The sequence below is a fragment of the Macrobrachium nipponense genome, chromosome 22 (genome assembly GCF_015104395.2).
Source record: "Macrobrachium nipponense isolate FS-2020 chromosome 22, ASM1510439v2, whole genome shotgun sequence".
Taxonomy (NCBI): domain Eukaryota; kingdom Metazoa; phylum Arthropoda; class Malacostraca; order Decapoda; family Palaemonidae; genus Macrobrachium; species Macrobrachium nipponense.
The window spans coordinates 31223624-31237856 of NC_087213.1; the positions used below are offsets into that span (position 1 = coordinate 31223624).

Here is a 14233-nt window from a genome sequence, read left to right on the forward strand (position 1 = left end):
CTTTGAGATAATTTACTATATTTTGAAGTAGGGCATTTTCTCCCAATAGTTCTTCAAGTAGTATATTATATATGTTGTTGGATCTTCGTTTTCTTTCGAATTTATTGCATTCAGTTATTAGATGACGGACTGTGACCAGAGTACGACAATGGTCACAGTAAGGGGCCTGTCTATCCTCGCCTTGCGACATCAAGTATTCGTGTGCTAAGTATGTATGTCCTATTCTTAATCTTGTTAATATGACATCTTCCCTTCTTTGACATTGTTGTCTATTCCAAGGTTTTACAGATGATTTAATATGCTTTAATTTATTATTTAATTCTAGCCATTCTTTTTCCCATTTTGATTGACAGTATTCATTTATTGTTGTTTTGATGTCATTGTAAGGTATTTGTATTTTTTTGATAGACTCCTTTTTTACTGCTTTTTTGGCTTCTTTATCCACCTCTTCATTACCCTTTCTGCCTACATGGGAAGGGACCCAACATAGTTTTATAATTATAGATTTTCGTTGCGTTGCAAATATTTTACAATAAATATGCTAAGAATTTGTTCCCAGTTTCATTTCCTATGTTTTATGATACTGTCTGAGCTGTAATTTTAATTTGACAATATAAAATAAAAATAAAAAATATTAGCGAGAACCCTTATAACTTTGTAAAATTGGCATATTATGGCTGCTTTAGGGAAAAGAGGCCCACAAGGGGTGAAAAATATTCACTTTAACTTCATGTTAAAGTGAATATTTTGACTTGATGTTCTTTTCAATAAAATTTATGCATTTGAAATTGATTACATAACCCTATTATATGACCTTTCAACTTTTGAACATTTAATATACAGCAATCAGAGAACAAGGCTGATTTTAGTGACAATATATATTCTCTTAAACAACAGTAACGTGGAGATATCAGGTATGTATCGGCATCGGTATTGGCTTTAAAGTTGGTATTGGTACAGGCCAGAAATTTGGCATCGGTGCATCCCTAATATAATATATATATATATATATATATATATATATATATATATATATATATATATATATATATATATATCTATATATATATATGGATATATATATAATATAGATATATATATATATATATATATATATATAATATATATATATATATATATATATATATGATATATATATATATTAGGGATGCACCGATGCCAAATTTCTGGCCTGTACCAATACCAACTTTAAAGCCAATACCGATGCCGATACATACCTGATATCTCCACGTTACTGTTGTTTAAGAGAATATATATTGTCACTAAAATCAGCCTTGTTCTCTGATTGCTGTATATTAAATGTTCAAAAGTTGAAAGGTCATATAATAGGGTTATGTAATCAATTTCAAATGCATAGATTTTATTGAAAAGAACATCAAGTTAAAATATTCACTTTAACATGAAGTTAAAGTGAATATTTTGCACCCTTGTGGGCCTCTTTTCCCTAAAGCAGCCATAATATGCCAATTTTACAAAGTTATAAGGGTTCTCGCTAATATTTTTTATTTTTATTTTATATTGTCAAATTAAAATTACAGCTCAGACAGTATCATAAAACATAGGAAATGAAACTGGAAACAAATTCTTAGCATATTTATTGTAAAATATTTGCAACGCATCCTTGGATGGGAAGTTGTGAAAACATTCCCCTTGCTATATATATATATATATATATATATATATATATATTATATATATATATATATATATATATATAGAACCAGTGAACGTCCGGTGGTCCCCCCAATCCACAAGCCGTTCCTCAGCTCAGTCCTCCTCGTGCCCGCAAATCTTGCCATTGTCCTGTTCCAGCGAACGTTTGGTGGTCCCCCCTAAACGACGAGCTGTTCCTCAGCTCAGTCCTCCTCGCGCCCGCAAACCTTACCGCGTCCTGTTCCAGCGAACGTCCGGTGGTCCTCCAAACCACCAGCCGTTCCTCAGCTCTGTCCTTCTCGCACCCACAAACCTTGCACTGTCCTGTTCCAACGAACGTTCGGTGGTCTCTCAAACCACCAGCCGTTCCTTAGCTTGGTCCTCCTCGCACCCACAAACCTTGCCACTTCCTGTTCCAGCGAACATCCGGTGGTCCCCCCTACCGCCAGCCGTTCCTCAGCTTGGTCCTCCTCGCGCCCGCAAACCTTGCCGCGTTCTGTTTCTGCGAACATCCGGTGGTCACCCCAAACCACCAGCTGTTCCTCAGCTCTGTCCTCGCGCCCGCAAACCTTGCTGCGTCCTGTTCCAGTGAGTGTCCAGTGGTCCCCCCCCCAAACACCAGCTGTTCCTCAGCTCTGTCCTCGCGCCCGCAAACCTTGCTGCGTCCTGTTCCAGTGAGTGTCCAGTGGTCCCCCCAAACCACCAGCCGTTACTCAGCTCTGTCCTTGTGCCCGCAAACCTTGCCGCGTCCTGTTCCAGCGAACGTTTGGTGGTCCCCCTAAACCACCAGCCGTTTCTCAGCTTGGTCACCTCGGGCCCTCAACACCGCGGTCCTGTTCCATTAGCGAACGTCTGGTGGTCCCCCCGAACCACCAGCCGTTTCTCAGCTTGGTCCACCTCGGGCCCTCAAACCTTGCCGCGTCCTGTTCCAGCGAACGTCTGGTGGTCCCCCCGAGCCACCAGCCGTTTCTCAGCTTGGTCCACCTCGGGCCCTCAAACCTTGCCGCGTCCTGTTCCAGCGAACGTCTGGTGGTCCCCCCGAACCACCAGCCGTTTCTCAGCTTGTTACCTCGGGCCCTCAAACATTGCCGCGTCCTGTTTCCAGCGACGTCTGGTGGTCCCCCCGAACCACCAGCCGTTTCTCTTGGTCCACCTTCGCCCTCAACCTTGCGCGTCTGTACGCCGCGTACGGTGGTCCCCCGAACCACCAGCGTTTCTCAGCTTGGTCCACTCCAGCGAACGTCTGGTGGTCCCCCCGAACCACCAGCCGTTTCTCAGCTTGGTCCACCTCGGGCCCTCAAACCTTGCCGCGTCCTGTTCCAGCGAACGTCTGGTGGTCCCCCCGAACCACCAGCCGTTTGATCAGCTTGTTCACCTCGGGGCCCTCACACTTGCCGCCGTTCCTGTTCCAGCGAACGTCTGGTTTGGTCCCCCCGAACCACCCAAGCGTTTCCTTTCGGGCCCTTGGTCCACAATTCGGGCCCTTTAAACCTGCCGCGTCCTTGTTCAGCGGAACGTCTGGTGGTTCCCCCCGAACCACCAGCCGTTTCTCAGCTAATGGTTCCAACCGCCAGCGAACGGTCTGGAGGTTCCCCCCCGAAACCACCAGCCGGTTTCTCAGCTTGGTCCACCTCGGGCCCTCAAAACCTTGCGCCGGTCCTGTTCCAGCGAACGTCTGTGGTCCCTCCGAACCAGCAGCCGGTTTCTCAGCCCCTTTGTCAACCTTGGGCCCTCAAACCTAGTACCGCCTAGTCCTGTTTTTTCCAGGAACTCTGGTTGAGGTCCCCCCAAACCACCAGCCGTTTCCTCAGCTTGGGTCCACTCGGGCCTCAAACCTTGCCCGACGTTCCTGTTTCCAGGCGAACCGTCTTCCCTGGCGGGGTCCCCCCGAACCCACCAGCCGTTTTTCTCAGGCTTTGTCCACCTCGGGCACCCTTCAAAAACCATTGCCGCCGTCCTGTTCCAGCCGAAAAGTTGGTGGTACCCGAACACCGCAACGTTCTCAGCTTGTCCACTTCGGGCCCTCCCCAAAACCTTGCCGCGTCCTGTTAACCAGCGAACGTCTGGTGGTCCCCCCGAACCACCAGCAGGTTTCTCAGCTTTGGGTCCAACCTCCGGGCCCTCAAACCTTGGACCGCCGTCCTGGTTCCAGCCGAACGTCTGTTGGTCCCCGAACCGAACCAGCCGTTCCGTTTTCAGATTTGTCACCAACCTCGGGCCCTCAAAAACCTTTGCCGCGTCCTGTTCCACGCGAAACGTATGAGGGGTTTGGTCCCCCCGAACCACCCAGCCGTTTCTTCAGCTTGGTCCACCTCGGGCCCTCAAACCTTGCCGCCCGTTCCTAGTTCCAGCGAACGTCCTGTTGGTCCCCCCGAAACCACCAGCCGTTTCTCAGGCTTTGTCCACCTCGGGCCCTCAAAACCTTGCGGCGTACCGTTTTCCAGCGAACGTCTGGCTCGGTCCCCCCGAACCACCAGCCGTTTCTTTTCAGCTTGGGTCCACCCTCGGGCCCCAAAACCAAACCCCTTGCCGCGGTCCTGTTCCCAGAGCGAAACGTCTGTTGGTCCCCCCGAACCATCAGCCGTTCTTTCCAGCTTGGGTTCCACCTAGGGCCCCTCAAACCTTGCCGCGTCCTGTTCCAGCGAAAGCCTGGTGCCTGGGGTCCCCCGAACCATATCAAGTTGTATTCTCAGCTTTGTCCACCTCGGGCCTTTCAAAACCCTTGCCGCCGTCCTCGTTCCAGCGGAACGTCTGGTGGTCCCCACCCGAACCACCAGCCGTATCTTCAGCATTGGTTCCACCATCGGGCCCTCCCCAAACCTTTGCCGCGTCCTGTTCCAAGCGAAGAACGTCTGGTGGTCCCCCCGAACCACCAGCCGTTTCTTCAACTTTGTCCCACCTCGGGCCCTCAAACCTTGCCGAGTCCTGTTCCATGCGAACGTTCCTGGTGGTTCCCCCCGAACCACCAGCCGTTTTTCAGCTTGGGTCGCCCACATCGGGCCCCCTCAAACCTTGCCGTAGTTTCCTGTTTTCACCAGCGAACGTCTGGTGGTCCCCCCGAAACCACCAAGCCGTTTCTCAGATTTGTCCACCTCGGGCTCTCAAACCTTGCCGCGTCCTGTTTCCAGCGAACGTCTGGTGGTCCCCCCAGAGCCACCAGCCGTTTCCTCACTTGTTCACCTCGGGCCCTCACATTGCCGCGTCCTGTTCCAGCTGAACGTCTGGTTGGCCTCCGCCGAATCAACCAGCCTTTTTCTCAGCTTGTCCACCTCGGGCCCTTCAAACCTTGCCGCGTCCTGTTCCAGCCGAACGTCTGGTGGTCCCCCGACCACCATCCGTTTCTTTCCAGCTTGGTCCACCTCCAACGAACGTCTGGTGGTCCCCCCCGAACCCCCACCACCCGTTTCTCAGCTTGGTCCACCTCGGGCCCTCCAACCTTGCCGCGTCCTGTTTCTCAGCGAACGTCCCTGGGGGTTCCCCCCCCCGAAGCCACCAGCCGGTTTCTCCACCTTGGTCCGGGACCTTGGGCCCTCAAACCTTTAAACCTGCGTCCTGTTTCCAGCCGGAACGTCTGGTGATTTCCCCCCCAACCACCACCGTTGTCTCCGCTTGGTCACCTCGGGCCCTCAAAACCTGGCCCGCGTCCTGTTCCAAGCGACGTCTGGTTGGTCCCCCCGCCAGCCCCGGCCCCTCCCCACACCATCCCCCGTTTCTCAAGCTTGGTCCCCCTCGGCCAACCTCCAACCTTGCCGCTTTCCTGTTCCAAGGCGAACTCTGGTTGTCCCCGCCCCGACCACCACCCGTTTCCCTCAGGCCCTTTGTCCAAACCTCGGCCCTCAACCTTGCCGCGTCCTGTTCCAGCGAACGTCTGGTGGTCCGCCGACCCGAACCCCAGCCGGTTTCTCACTTGGCCCCCACCTCGGGCCCTCAAACCATTGCCGCGTCCTGTTTCCAGCGAACCGTTTTCTGTTTGTCCCCCCGAACCACCAGCCGTTTTCTTCTCCAGCTTTGGTCCCACCTCCGGGCCCTCAAAACCTTGCCGCGCCTGTTCCAGCGAACGTTGGTGGTCCCCCGAACCACCAGCCGTTTCTCGCATTGGTCCACTCGGCACTCAAACCTTGCCGCGTCCTGTCCCGCGGAACGTCTGGTGGTCCCCCCGAACCACCTCAGCCGTTTCTCAGCTTTTTTCACCACCTTCGGGCCCCTCAAACCTTAAACCCACCAGCGGTCCTGTTTTCCAAGCCGAACGTCTGGTGGCCATCCCCGCCGAACCACCAGCCGGTTCTCCAGCTTGGTCCACCTCGGGCCCTCAAAACCTTGGCCTGCGTTCCTGTTCCAGCGTAACGTCTGGTGGTCCCCCGACCAACCAGCCGTTTCTCTCCAGCCCTTGGTCCACCTTTCCATCCGAACGTCTGGTTTGTCCCCACCTCCCCCGCCCACCGCGGGATTTCTCAAGCTTGTCCTCCTCGGCCTCAACCCTTGCCGCGTCCTGTTTCCAGCGAAACTGTCTGGTGGTCCCCCCCGAACCAAACCAGGCCGTTTCTCCATCTTGGTCCCCTTGGGCCCTCAAACCTTCTTACCCGCGTCCTGTTTCATCGAACGTCTGGTGAAGTTCCCCCCCAACCACCAGCCGTTTCTCGCTTGGTCCAAACCTCGGGCCCCTCAAACCTTGCCGCGTCCCTGTTCCAGCGAACGTCCTTGGTGGTCCCCCCCCGACCACCCCAGCCGTTTCTTCAGCTTTGGGTCCCACCCCTTCGGGCACCCTCAAACCTTGCCTTGCCGCGTCCTGCTTACCAGCGAACGTCTGGTTGGTTCCCCCCGAACCCAGCCAGCCGTTTTCTCAGCTTTTGTACCTCGCCACCAAACCTTGCCGGCTCCCTGTTCCAGCGAAACGTCCTGGTGGTTCCCGCCCCCCCCACCGGGACCCCAGCCGTTCTCATCTTGGCCCCTTCCCGGCCACTCAACCTTGCCGCGTCCCTGGTTCCAGCGAACGGTCCTGTTGGTCCCCCCGAACCACCAAGCCGTTTTTCTCTAGCTTTGTCCCCTCCCGGACCCTCGTGGGCCCTCAAACCTTGGCCAGACGTCCCTGTTTCACCAGCGAAACGGATCTGGTGTCCCCCCGCACCAGCCGTTTCTCAACTTGGTCCACCTCGGCCCGTCCAAACTTGCCGCGTCCTGTTTCCAGCCGAACGTCTGTTTGGTCCCCCTCCCCCCGGGGACCCACCATCCGTTTCCTCAAGCTTTGTCCCCTTCGGCCCTCAACCTTGGCGGCGTCCTGTTTCCAGCGAACGTCTGGTGGTCCCACCCGAACCACCAGCCCGTTTACTTTCAGCAAGCTTGGTCCACCTCGGGCCTCAACCTTGTGCCCCGCGTCCTTGGTTCCAAGCGAACGGTCTGTTGGTCTCCCCCGACCATTCAAAGCCCGTTTCTCAGCTTTGGTCCACCCCTCAGTCCCCTCAAACCTTGCCAGGCGTTCCCTGTTCCAGCGAACGCCTGGTAGGTCCCTCGAACCATCAGTTGGTAAATTCCTTCATCTTGGTCCACCTCCGTATCTCATCTTGGGTCCAACCTTCGCCCTTTCAAACCTTGCCGCGGTCCCCTGTTCCAGCGACAACGTCTGGTGGTCCCCCCGAACCACCAGCCGTCTCAAAGCCTGTTCCCACAACTCGGGCCCTCAGCCGTTATCTCCAGTTGTTGCCCAACCCCGCCCCCCTCAAACCTTGCCGCGTCCCTTCCAGCGAACGCTGGTGGTACGACCACCAGCCGTTTTCTCAGCCTGTCACCTGCCCTTCAACTTTGCCGCGTCCCCGTCTGCGAACGTCTGTGGTCCCCCGAACCACCAGCCGTTTCTCAGCTTGTCCACCTCGGGCCCTCAAACCTTGCCGTTGCCGCGTCTGTTCCAGCGACAACGTCCGGGTCGAAACAGCTTGTCCCCTCGGGCCCTCAAACCTTGCCGCGTCCTGTTCCAGCGAACGTCTGGGTCCCCCCGCCACAGCTCAGCTTTTGGTCCACCTCGCCTCAAACCTTGCCGGCTCCGTTCCAGCGACGTCTGGTGGTCCCCCCGAACCACCAGCCATCTTTCTCAGCTTGGTCCACTCGGGCCCTCAAACTTGCCTGACGTCCATGTTCCAGCGAATGTCGGGTGGTGCCCCCGAACCACCAGCCGTTCCTCAGCTTGGTCCACCTCGGGCCTCAACCTTGCTTAGCGATCCAGTTCACCAGCGAACGTCCTGTGTCTTGCGAACCACCACCGTTTCTCGGCTTGGTCCACCTCGGGCCCTCACCTTGCCGCGTCCTGTTCCAGCGAACGTCTGGTGGTCCCCCCGAACCACCAGCCGTTTCTCAGCTTGGTCCACCTCGGGCCCTCAAACCTTGCCCTTCCTGTTCCAGCGAACGTCCAGTGGTCCCCCCAAACCACTAGCTGTTCCTCAGCTCGGTCCTTGTGTGCCCTCAAGCCTTGCTGCATCCTATTCCAGCGAATGTCTGGTGGTCCCCCCAAACCACCAGCCATTCCTCAGCTTGGTCCTCCTCGCGTCCGCAAACCTTGCTGCTTCCTTTTCCAACACCAGCGAACGTCCAGTGGTCCCCTCAAACCACTAGCTGTTCCTCAGCTTGGTCCTTGTGTGCCCTTAAACCTTGCCGCGTCCTGTTCCAGCGAACGTCTGGTGGTCCCCCCATACCACCAGCCATTCCTCAGCTCGGTCCTCCTCGCGTCCGCAAACCTTGCTGCTTCCTTTCCAACACCAGCGAACGTCCAGTGGTCCCCCCAAACCACTAGCTGTTCCTCAGCTTGGTCCTTGTGTGCCCTTAAACCTTGCCGTGTCCTGTTCCAGCGAACGTCTGGTGGTCCCCCCATACCACCAGCCGTTCCTCACCTCGGTCCTTCTCGCCCCCGCAAACCTTTCCGCATCCTGTTCCAGCACCAGCGAACGTCTGGTGGTCCCCCCAAAACCACCAGCTGTTCCTCAGCTTGGTCCTCCTCACGCCTGCCACCTTGCCGTGTCCTGTTCCAGCACCAGCGAACATCTGGTGGTCCCCCCAAGCCACCAGCCGTTCCTCAGCTTGGTCCTCTTCGAGCCCGCCACCTACTCGCCTCCGGTTCCAGCACCAGCCAAGTTGGTGGTTACAGCTTTGCTTTACAAATGCGTTCTATTCTCCTTAAGCATTTTCTTTTTCTGCCTTCACGTCTTCCTGTTCTTAAGTCCTTACTTTCTGTTTACTTAGCTCTTTTTCAGCCCTCCTACTGCCTTTTCTCTTCCTGTTCTTCCGAATTAGTGATTTCCATAACTTTTTTCCCCATTTTCTTCTTGTCCGCCTTTCAGCCATCATCTCCTTAACACTCTCCTTTATCTCTTCCAGAAGTATCTCCTCTATATCCTCGAATATCTCTTCTAAACTCTCTCTAGGCATATTTATTTCTTTCCTTAGCATCTCTTTTGTTCCGTCAAGTAATCCGTCAAGCAATGCCTCTAAATCTTCAGGTGCCATCTTTGTTTCCTCGTGTACAATCTCGAGTATCTCCATATATTCAGGTGGTGTCTCCTCTTTATCCTCTTGTATATCATGTAAAACCATACGGAACACGTCACCTCTCTCTTCCTCAATTGCCATTTCTATTTCTTCCTTGAGTATCTCCTCTAGTGCTTCAAGTAACTCCCCTATGTCTTCCTCTGTTATCACCTCTGCGTTTAAACGTTCTTGTCCTTCATTGAGAAGTACTTTCTGAACTCCTTCTGACATAAGGTCGTCGTTAGCTTCACTTTGTAACTTACTGTCGCACTCATTTACAGTCGGTTCTCCCGAATCTCTCATGGGCCACGAATATCGACACACACTGTGGAATTCACAGACCGCTCTTGAAAAATTACTTTGGCTGGATGGATCGTCTTTTTTGTCACACACTACAGAGTATTCACAGTCCTCCATACATATCCAGCCATTTTCATTGCTTTCGTCCAGTGGAGGGGAGTTGGCCCTCTGTCGTGTTCCCGAATCCTCTGGGCTTGGGCACCGATCGCTGGGCTCAATTTGAGAGTCATCGGTGCTCATTTTCTGATAAAGACTTAGCACTGCACTTAGCATTTCTTCACTCCTTCTCTCTTCCTCCACTAACAGCTCCAAAAGTTGCTCTTGCCTCTCTCGTAATGTCACTATTTCCTTCATCGCCTCCTCAACTTTTTTTCTCCCCTCATCTTTTTCTCTCTCACATGTATTTCGTTCCTTTTCGAGCTTGGCGTTTTCTGTCTCCAGTTCGTCAATTGCGCCTTCCTTTTCCCTGACGTTTCTCTCTTTTTCTTGCAAAGATATCATCAGAGCATTCATTTGCTGCTTCATGGCTTCCAGATGGTTTTCCAGAGAGATTATTTTATTAATATCTTCTCTTTTCTCGTGTTCGAGACGGTCAGTCATCGTCTCCTTATTAACCATTTGAGTCTTCAACTCTTCCTGCCCTTCAGGCCTTAACTTCTGTTTCCTTAGCTCTTTTTTAGCCCTCCTTCTTTCCTTTCTCTGCCTGTTCTTCCGAATTAGTGATTTCCATAACTTTTTTCCCCATTTTCTTTTTGTCCGCCTTTCAGCCATCATCTCCTTAACACTCTCCTTTATCTGCTCCAGAAGTACCTCCTCTATATCCTCAACTATCTCTTCTAAACTCTCTCTAGGCATATTTATTTCTTTCCTTAGCACCTCTTTTGTTCCGTCAAGTAATCCGTCAAGTAATTCCTCTAAATCTTCAGGTGCCATCTTTGTTTCCTCGTGTACAATCTCGAGTATCTCCTTATATTCAGGTGGTGTCTCCTCTTTATCCTCGAGTATATCATGTAAAACCATAAGGAACATGTCATCTCTCTCTTCCTCAATTGCCATTTCTATTTCTCCCTTGAGTATTTCCTCTAGTACTTCAAGTAACTCCCCTATGTCTTCCTCTGTTATCACCTCTGCGTTTGAACGTTCTTGTCCTTCATTGAGAAGTACTTCCTGAACTACTTCACTTTTTAACTTACTGCCGTCACACAATACAGAGTGTTCACAGTCCTCCATACATATACAGCCATTTTCATTGCTTTTGTCCTCTGGCCTTGAGCGCCGATCGCTCGGCTCAATTGGAGAGTCCACGGTGCTCATTATCTGATAGAGACTTAACACTGCGTTTGCCATTTCTTCACTCGTTCTCTCTTCCTCCACTAACAACTCCAAAAGTTGCTCTTGCCTCTCTCTTAATGTCACTATTTCCTTCATCGCCTCGTCAACTTTTTTTCTCCCCTCATCTTTTTCTCTCTCACTCGTATTTCGTTCCGTTTCGAGCCTGGCGTTTTCTGTCTTCAGTTCGTCAATTGCGCCTTCCTTTTCCCTGATGTTTCTCTCTTTTTCTTGCAAAGATATCGTCAGGGCGTTCATTTGCTTCTTCATGGCTTCCAGATGGTTTTCCAAAGAGATTATTTTATTAATGTCTTCTCTTCTCTCGTTTTCGAGACGATCAATCATCGTCTCCTTAACCAGATTTTCACTCTGGAGATGATTCCTTTCTTCTAAGAGAAGGCGAAGTCTCTGTTCCATTTCTCTTTTGGTTTTTATATTGTCGGCCGCCAAAGCAGCGACTTCTTCCTGCAGACTTCTCATCCTCTTCTCACGGTGAACGGTCCTCCTCTGGTGCCGGTCATTGTCCTCTTGCATCCTTCTGAGTGCACTGTTCTCCCTCGCCAGCCTCTCTAGAGGCCTCTCTGTCCTCCTCTTCATCCCGAGGAACATTTCATGGATATGATTCCTCTTGAAATCCTTGAGCAGTGAGGGTTCGGGGAACTCGGTCGCGTGTGGCAAGTTGATCATCTTTCCCAAAATTTCCAAAAATTCAATATCTTCGTCTTCCTCACGTCTGCGGCTCATGACGGAATTCCGCTCACTTGAGCCTTCCAAATTTGCCTTAGGCCAGCTATTTCCGATCGCATGAATTTCCTTTTGATGGTCGGATATAACCTTTGTATCAAGAGTTTTAATCCCAAACAATGTTCCGAGGAACTGGGACAATTTATTATAAAGAATATTAGCCATGCTGGGATTGTCGTCTCCTTCAGTCCCGCATCCAAACCACTGGGGTAATCCTGTAAATGTAACAGCCATTTTAACAAGTTTTAAACAATTTGACAACATGATTTTTAATCGTGACCAAGTAAGGTGGTTGAGCTAAGGTTGGTTTTTTAATCGGACGCCAAGCTTCGATCCGTTCTGTCGGGGAATACTTCCTCGGAGACAGAGAGAGGTTCCGTCTTCATCGTCTCTGTCTCCGAGGAAGGAAGGAAGGAAGGAAGGAAGGAAGGAAGGAAGGAAGGAAGGAAGAAAGAAAGAAAGAATGAATAAATCCCCGACGGAACGAATCGAAATCCCTCCACTAACGTTCAGTTATGCCTGCACAGTCCGACTGTACAGGCATAGCTGAACGTTAGTCGGACTGTGCAGGCAAATCTTCGCCACTAACGATCATACAGTCATTTTCCTCAGTCTTCCGACTTCATAAAAAAAATCATTAACAAGTAAGATGTCCAGTGAGAGTGGTAGAAAAAAATCCTATATGAATTTGTTAAGAGTTTAAATTTGATCGCACGGACTTTCATACTGATTATTGATTATTTTATGGAAACGAAATTCCTTGGAAGATCATTTAAGTTCGTAATCGTTCTATTTATTCTCAATGAAAACTTCACTTGCATATATGGTTTATAACCACGAAGAAACATACATAGATAGGCTTAATCTGTTATGATAGCCCTTGGATTTGACTTCTCAAAGCGAAGTTTCATTCATTTAGAAGGTTTCAATGAAATCTACAAGAAATTCAGGAATGTTGCTGTTGCCACTTTCAGCCTTGATTATACACAATTGTTTTTCCTGTAGAAAAATGATAAATATATTTTATTTGACATCCGTATCAGTTATTAAAAACACAAGTAAATCCAATATAACATCAGTTTAGTTATTTTAAGGCCTGTCCACACTAGGAAACATTGTTTGCAAACACTTTGTTTCCCATCCCGAATGGAAAGCATTTAGTTTTTCTGTGTATAAGTAAATATACATATGTATAATGTATTATATAAACATGTACAATATATACATACATATATATATATACATATACATACATATATCATATATATATATATATATATATATATATATATATATATATATATATATATATATATATATATATATATATCTATACATATATACTATATATATATATATATATATATATATATATATATATATATATATATATATATATATATATATATAATATATATGCACGTGCATTTGTGTATATATGTATATATGTATCTATTTTCAATTCCGCCAGAAGTAAGTCAGCATGACAGGCTCCTTTTTCTAAAGACTTCCTCACGATCTCTTATTTCCTTCTCTTATCCCTCCTCGAGTGCATTAAAGTAGCCAAATAAATACAGGGGCTATTGCAATTGCACCGACAAGCGTCCTGTCGACAACTGAGGTCTGGAGAGGATATATTGGTTGCAAACTGTTTGCAAACATTGGTCGCCTTAATACTTTTTAATTCAATAAAACCCAACTCTGCGTTCTTGATTGGTACATGCTATCTTTCCGCGGACAGACAGCGAACTGACAAAAAAAGAAGAAGAAGAAAAAAAAAAAGTTTCCTCCATCGTATTAACATTACAGTGCGCATGCGCAGCCGTCTGGCCTGATGCTCATCGATTGAGATGAGCTATTTATTCAGGCAGGCTGAGCAGGCCTGAAAAACTGTGCAGATTGTCCACACTAACGTTCAGTTATAACTGCACAGGTCGACTGTGCAGTTATAACTGCGCAGGCATATCTGAACTGACTTTACTTGGCAACATAAACATGCTGTCGGAAGTATTTACAAGTAGCTAATATGGCGGGATTGGAGGAGACAATCCCAGCATGAATATAATTTATGAAATGGCCCTGTCCTTATAATGAAAGATACGAAGGAAAGCTCAAACAATGAGATGCTAAGTAATTTCATCTTATTACAAAATTTATACATGGAATTTTCGAATACCTATGCATCTGCAAGATTTCCATTTTCCTGTAACATGGTACCGTTATGTTGTTGGTGGTATTTTAGCCCTCATACGCAAAGATTTGGATGTAAATAACATATTGGCTCAACTATAATAATATATCCCTTCTATTAATTTCACACTGGAGTCATAGAAAGATGAAAATTTCCCTTTTTTTGGACATTTGTATTAAAAAGGAACATTTTCATTCTAAATTTAGTGCGTAAATATATATATATATATATATATATATATATATATATATATATATATATATATATATATATATATATTATTATACACACACACACATATATATATATATATATATATATATATATATATATATATATATATATATATATATATTATACACACACACATATATATATATATATATATATATATATATATATATATATATATATTAAATTTACAATGAAAATGTTCCATTTTAATACAAATGTCTAAAATAAGGCAAAATTTCATCTTTCTCTAAC

At 48.3% G+C, this 14233-nt stretch overlaps 1 protein-coding gene across 1 annotated transcript; it reads right to left on the reverse strand.

The window, feature by feature from the left end:
• Positions 1-8871: 8871 nt before the first annotated feature.
• On the reverse strand, positions 8872-11790 carry LOC135198231 (trichohyalin-like). The gene has a single exon (XM_064225802.1). It carries the CDS (start codon positions 11788-11790, stop codon positions 8872-8874), a length of 2919 nt encoding a protein of 972 aa, XP_064081872.1.
• Positions 11791-14233: the final 2443 nt, after the last annotated feature.

What these genes read in the sequence shown, in the direction of transcription:
- LOC135198231 (XM_064225802.1), bottom strand. Translation starts at nt 11,790, where the DNA reads ATGGCTGTTACATTTACAGGATTACCCCAGTGGTTTGGATGCGGGACT.